This window comes from Rhinolophus sinicus, chromosome X (assembly GCF_036562045.2).
Source record: "Rhinolophus sinicus isolate RSC01 chromosome X, ASM3656204v1, whole genome shotgun sequence".
Taxonomy (NCBI): domain Eukaryota; kingdom Metazoa; phylum Chordata; class Mammalia; order Chiroptera; family Rhinolophidae; genus Rhinolophus; species Rhinolophus sinicus.
The window spans coordinates 117,009,656-117,016,784 of NC_133768.1; the positions used below are offsets into that span (position 1 = coordinate 117,009,656).

Below are 7,129 nucleotides of genomic sequence, written 5' to 3' on the forward strand. Positions count from 1 at the left end.
ACCTATATGCTGAAAACTATAAGACATTTTTGAAAGAAATTGAAGAAGACACAAAGAAATGGAAAGACATTCCATGCTCATGGATTGGAAGAATCAACATAGTTAAAATGGCCATATTACCCAAAGCAATATACAGATTCAATGCAATCCCCATCAAAATCCCAATGGCATATTTTAAAGAAATAGAACAAAAATCATCAGATTTGTTTGGAACCACAAAAGACCCCGAATAGCCAAAGCAATCTTAAGAAAAAGAACTATAATGGAGGTATCACACTTCCTGACTTTGGCCTGTACTACAGGGCCACAATAATCAAAACAGCATGGTATTGGCAGAAAAACAGACACATAGACCAATGGAATAGAATTGAGAACCCAGAAATAAAACCACATAAATATGGACAGATAATTTTTGACAAAGAAGCTAAAACATACAATGGAGCAAAGACAGCCTCTTCAATAAATGGTGCTGGGAGAATTGGATAGCCACGTGCAAAAGAATGAAACTGGACTGCTATTTGTCACCATGTACCAAAGTTAATTCAAAATGGATCAAAGACTTAAGCATAAGACCTGACACAATAAACTGCATAGAAGAAAACATAGGTACTAAACTTATGGACCTTGGGTTCAAAGAGCATTTTATGAACTTGACTCCAAAGGCAATGGAAGTAAAAGCTAAAATAAACGAATGGGACTATATGAAACTTAAAAGCTTCTGCACAGCAAAAGAAACCATTGACAAAATAAAGAGGCCACCAACGGAATGGGAGAAGATTTTTGCAAACAGTGCCTCCAATAAGGCATCCAGAATATACAAGGAACTCATGCAACTCAACAACAAAAAAACAAACAACCCAATTGAAAAATGGGCAGAGGACTTGAAGAGACATTTCTCCAAAGAGGACATACAAATGGCAAATAAACATATGAAAAAATGCTCAACATCACTAATCATCAGAGAAATGCAAATCAAAACCACAATGAGATATCACCTCACCCCAGTCAGAATGGCTATCATCAACAAGACAAATAGTAACAAATGTTGGAGAGGTTGTGGAGAAAAAGGAACCCTCATACACTGTTGGTGGGAATGCAGACTGGTGCAGCCGTTATGGAAGGCAGTGTGGAGGTTCCTCAAAGAATTACGAATAGAATTGCCATATGACCCAGCAATCCCTCTCCTGGGTATCTACCCAAAAATCTGAAAACATTTAGAGATAAAGACACGTGTGCTCCAATGTTCATTGCAGCTTTGTTTACGGTGGCCAAGACATGGAAACAACCAAAATGTCCTTCGATAGATGAATGGATAAAGAAGTTGTGGTACATATACACAATGGAATACTATTTGGCAGTGAGAAAAGATGATATAGGAACATTTGTGACAACATGGATGGATCTTGAGAGAGTAATGCTGAGCGAAACAAGTCAGACAGAAAAAGCAGAGAACCATGTGATTTCACTGATATGTGGTATATAAACCAAAAACAACAAAAGAACAAGACAAACAAATGAGAAACAGAAACTCATAGACACGGACAATAGTTTAGTGGTTGCCAGAGGGTAAGGGGGGTGGGGGGGGAGGTGAGGGTAAGGGGGATCGAATATATGGTGATGGAAGAACTGACTCTGGGTGATGAACATACAATGGGATTTATAGATGATGTAATACAGAATTGTACACCTGAAATCTATGTAATTTTACTAACAATTGTCACCCCAATAAATTTAATTTAAAAAAAAAAAAAAAAAAAAAAAAAAAAGAAAACATAGGTACTAAACTTATGGACCTTGGGTTCAAAGAGCATTTTATGAATTTGACCTCAAAGGCCAGGGAAGTACAAGCTTAAATAAATAAATGTCACTATACCAAACTAAAAATCTTCTGCACAGCAAAAGAAACCATGGACAAAATAAAGAGGCAACCAATCAAATGGGAGAAGATTTTTGCAAACTGTGCCTCCAATAAGGGGCTAATATCCAAAATATACAAGGAACTCATGAAACTCAATCACAACAAAAAACCAAACAATCCAATTAAAAAATGGGCAGAGGACCTAAAGAGACATTTCTCCAAAGAAGACATACAAATAAGAGTGGGTCTTATATAATACCGGGTATGATATAATACCGGGTATAAATATAATAAATATAATATAAGACCGGGTCTTATATTAATTTTTGCTCCAAAAGATGCACTAGAGCTGATTGTCCAGCTAGGTCTTATTTTCGGGGAAACACGGTAGTGCAGGCATATGGCCATTCTTCCAAACTATCAGTGGAAATGTAAATTGGTATATCCAGGTCACTTGATGGTACAGTTAAAAATTTTTAAAAGACTTCTACTTTACAATTCTACTTCTATGTGTTTATGTAAGTTCCATAATTCTGTGGCAAAATTATTCACCACGGATTGGGTTTAATGGGGAAATTTTAGAAACTACTTTAAAGTGCTAAGTAAGGAAACACATTTAAACAAATTCTGATACACCTATACAATGATAGTGACTTGTGGGAGAAAACTGATTAACCAGAGTTTTTTTAGAGGTATTTATATATGTTATAAATAAAATTTTGACAGAATGCATTATGATCCTATATTTGTTTTAAATTTGGTGGATAAATAGGCAAAGCCTGTAGAGGCAAAAATTAATCTCTTTAACGTGGTTGTTGTGTATATTTAACATGTATGATCTCTTTTTCAAGCAATGCACTTGTAAAATGAAATTATAAAGAAAAATCCACAAGTTTAACAAATTCCTCATAACAAAAAATATTAACATAAGAAGATAAGCAGTGAAATATACTCTCTTACACTGTTGAGGGGTGTAACATTATGGAGGAAGCATTCAATAACAAACTGGCAAGGTATATTAGCCAATTAAACATTTCTACATGTCAGCAAACATTCAGCTACAAATGTGGTCACCATAGAGTTAATCTTACTGGGGAAAATATAGAACAATTTAAACATACATCAAGGAGCTGAGTTTTAGAAACTAGCTCATCCATAAGATGGAATATGAAGTAAAAACAAATAAGAAGTGAATATTTAATAATTTGGAAAAATGATAAGGCCAATTACAGTGAATTTATCCCATACTGAAACAATACATATTACATTTTGAAGGTATTATTTATTTATTTCAGTTTTATGTGTTTTAAACTTTTTTGTCAAGTGGTAGAATTTAGAATGATTTTTACTTTCTTATCAATTAAAAAAATTTCTATTCTAATGTATCATTCATATAGAAATAAATGTTGAAAATAAAAACAAAAAAGGTACAGTCCTCTAATAAAATATTGGGAGAGTACAGAAAAGATTGAAACTGCTGAGGTTCTCTCCCAGTATTTGTGTGCTTGATGAGGGTAAATTGATACTATCTTTTGAATAGTCTTTTAAAAAGGAACACCTGAAGAAAAAAACATTTTAAACCTTCCATATCCTTGGATTGCTCAATTCTTCTGTTAGCAATGTCTGTTCAGGAAAGAATGCTGAATGTCAGCAAGGTTCGTGCACTATGATATTATGAGCAGTTTGGGTTTGGATAAGAACAGAAAGAAAAAAGAAAAAGAAAAACCAGAAACCACCCACGTGTTCAACCATGAGGAAGCAGTGAAAAGAAACAGCCCCGTAGGCCTACCGAGCTGAATGCGCATAGGGACACACACATACACCTGTCTGGTCCTCTGTCAGGCCATCCCCTGGAACACTAAACAGCCATGGAAACTATTTTAGAAGAATATTTAATGACATGAAAGGAAGTTCAAGAATATCTAACTATACATCTGTATCTATCTATGTTATATATTTATGTGTGAAAAAGCAGATATTGAAACAGTATATACATCAGAATTCACATATATGTTACATGAAAAACTGGGCAGGTGCAGACGGAAATGACTTCAGGAAGGTATGAGTGGTCATTAGGATCGATGACTGGTGACATTAATTTTCTTCTGTTAACTTGTCTGCTTTGTGATTTTATTTTTTATTTTTTTTCTGCAACGAAGCTGTAATTTTTCTGATGGGGGGGGGAAGGGCAGGAAGTGTGCACAGGGGAGGGAGGTGATAAAGAGTATTTCAATCCAGCAAAACAACCAGGGACAGCAAAATGCCCTTTGCAGCCCATCAGGCTGGCCAACACACACACACACACACACACACACACACACACACACACACACACAGCACACAGCACACAGCACACAGCACACAGCACACCAAATTACAGGGGCCAGGAGACTATGCAGGGGGAATGGGCATACTGTCTTTTAGGAGCTGTGCTGGCTGGCATGAATGCAAACTGGTACAATAGTTATGAAGGGGCCACTCAGCAACACACAGGGAAAGTCTTTAAGGTGTCCATATGTGGACCCTGCAAGTCCACAGTCTGGATGACCATCTGCTATGCTAGCGAAGATTTGGCTGGACAAGGAAGGGTTCACTCATCAGAGCACGCGGTGGTGGGCTGAGACAGAGGGAAAGACCTAGGCACCACCTGAATGTCCCACAAGGCGGGAATGGTTACAGAAATGTTAAGGTCCATGGAGACACTCTGCAGGCACTGAAGATGACGTTTGGGGAGCCTGTTGAATAACACGGAAAGAAGTTCAGTGGATTGGTTTTTGTTTGGTTTTAGTTTCTGAAAAAGCAGGTTAAGAAACGCCACGTACATGAACCATTCTGTTAAAAGGGGAGGTGGGGCCGGGGCCGGGGTGGGGGCTGAGGACGGGAGGGAGACGGAGGGAGAGAAGAGAGCCTGGAAAAACAGCACACCAAAAGGTAAAAGTGGTTCTCTCTCTGGGTAGCAGGATCATGGGGAGCAATTACTCTCTTGGTTGTTTCCCCTCATCTGATTTCCTTCTCCTTTCTGCTGTGTCTACCATGAAATTGTATCACCTGTGCAGTAAACAAAGAGAGAAAGAAAGTGCTTTTTTAAACCAAACCGCAAGGAGAAGAGGCAGCGTCTAATTGATCAAGTGGTACAGATGAGCAAGATTATTCACAACGCCCTTGGTGGGTGTGGGGAGACAGGGGAGGGGAGAGGGACAGGGAGAGGGAGGGGGAGGGCGGGGAGGGGCAGGGCAGAAGGATAGGGGAGGGGCGGGAGAAGAGGGGCAGGGCAAAGGGAAGGGGCGAGGGGAGAGAGACGGGGAGGGAGGGAGAAGGGCAGGGGGAGGAAGGGGAGAAGGGCAGGGGAGAGGGAGGGGAGGAGAGAGGAGACAGAGGGGAGGGAGGGAGAAGGGCAGGGGAGAGGGAGGGGAGAGAGCAGACAGAGGGGCAGGGGAGAGAGCAGACAGAGGGAGGGCGGAGAGGGGCAGGGGAGAGGGAGAGGGGGCAGGGGGGAGGGGGAGAGGGAGACAGAGGGAGGGAGGGCAGAAGGGCAGGGGAGGGAGGGGAGAGAGCAGACAGAGCAGGGAGGGCGGAGAGGGGCAGGGAGGGGAGAGGGAGACAGAGGGGAGGTTAGGGGAACAGAGGGCAAGAGAGAGACAGAGACAGAGACAGAGAGAGACCTGCACTCCCAGTACAATACACTGCTGGTTGGGTTCAGGGGGCCTAAAGAGGGGCTTGTAAACCGGGTGGGAGCCGAGGTTTGGCTCTGCTGGCTGGCTCGCTCCTGGGCCGTCTTCATCGCAAGGTGGCCCCGTCGTCGGTGTCTTCCTGGAAATTCTTGACGTCAGCACTGGTGGACTGCCTGGCCCAGGCCCCTCTCGGCCTCCGTTCTTTGTGCGACTTGAACCTGCCGACGAAAATTTTGCGGTAGTTCAGGAACATGCCGTTCATGGCATCGATGGCGCGCTCGGCGGACTCCTGTTTCTGGAAGTGCACGAAACCGTAGCCCTTGGGGCCCTTTTCGTCGCAGGCCACTTTGCAGGAGAGAATGTTGCCGAACGCCGAGAAGATGTTGTACAGCGCCTTGTTGTCGATGGTCTTGCCCAGGTTCTTGATGAAGACATTGCCACCCCGCTCTTGCGCAGCGACGGGTCCCGCTGGGACCACATGATGCGCACCGGCCTGCCCTTGATGACATCGAAGTTCAGGGTCTCCAGGGCCCGCTTGGCGTCCAGCGGCTGCTGGTAGTTGACGTACGCGTAGCCCAAGGAGCGGCGGGTGATCTTGTCCCTGCAGATGCGGATGGACAGAATGGGCCCCGCCGGGCTGAACTTCTCGTACAGCATCGCCTCTGTCACCTCCGGGTGCAGGTCCCCCACGTACAGCGAGGCCATGGGAAAGTCTGGGCTCCCGTCGGAACCGCCGCCCGTGTCCGCGTCGGCGTCGGCGTCCGCGTCCGCACCCGCGTCCGCGTCCGCATCCGCATCCGCACCCGCACCCGCATCCGCGGTGGCCGCCGCCACAGCCGCTGCCACCTCCGCGTCCGCGTCCGCACCGTCGTCCTCCTCCGAGGGGGGCGCCGCAGCCTCTGCCGCTCCGGCCGCGGCGGGCTGGGCCGCGCTGGCCTCTGCCCCCGCCACGGCCGCTGCCGCCAGGGTGGCCTCCGCCTCCCCCAGGGTGGCCTCCGCCACTGCGTCGTCTACCGCGGCCTCGGCCTCCACCTCAGTCTCCACCTCCGCTTCCGCCTCCGCCACGGAGGCCTCCGCCACCGCCTCGGCCACGGTCGCCGCCGCAGCCTCCGCCGCAGCCGCCGCCGCCGCCGCCGCCGCTGTCGCCGCTGTCGCCACGGTCGCCGGTGCCGCCGGGCCGCTGCCGCGACCTCCCTTCCTGCAAGCTGAGGGGCCGACAGGCGGGAGAGGGCAGCAGGCCGGGTGGGCGCCGGAACCCGGGCCGGGGGCGCGAGCGGGCGCTGGGGCGGGGGCCAGGGGCCAGGCGATCTGGCGAGTCCCAGTCACCTGGGATGACGAGCGAGGCCAGGAGCGCGCCTGTGCGAGTCGCCGCAGCCCGCCGCCGCCGCAGCCCGCCGCCGCCGCCGCCCCCGCCGCTCAGTCGTGGGCTAGCGTGCGGGGCGCGGGCGGCGTGGGGGGGGGGGCAGGGGGTGTTGGCGTCTGTGGTCCGGGCAGCTGGGAAGGCTTCTGTCTCTTTGGTTCCCCCTGTGGCTGCTGCGGGGCTGCGGGGCCGTGGGCGGTGGGAGGGGGCGGGAGCGGGAGGCTGGGGTGGGCGCGGGCG

At 47.4% G+C, this 7,129-nt stretch overlaps 1 protein-coding gene and 1 long non-coding RNA gene across 2 annotated transcripts; both read right to left on the bottom strand.

Moving 5' to 3' along the window:
* Positions 1–2,640: 2,640 nt before the first annotated feature.
* On the bottom strand, positions 2,641–5,029 carry LOC141569651 (uncharacterized). Its single transcript, XR_012493363.1, has 2 exons — positions 4,784–5,029; positions 2,641–4,593 (listed from the first exon to the last, which is right to left on the bottom strand). It is a non-coding gene; the product is annotated as an uncharacterized LOC141569651 (long non-coding RNA).
* Positions 5,030–5,541: 512 nt separating this feature from the next.
* LOC141569604 (polyadenylate-binding protein 1-like 2) lies at positions 5,542–6,814 on the bottom strand. The gene is given in 2 exon segments (XM_074323403.1): positions 5,542–5,970; positions 5,973–6,814. Coding segments are annotated over 2 exon segments (597 nt in total). The 5' UTR covers positions 6,235–6,814; the 3' UTR covers positions 5,542–5,635.
* Between the last annotated feature and the right edge of the window lie 315 nt (positions 6,815–7,129).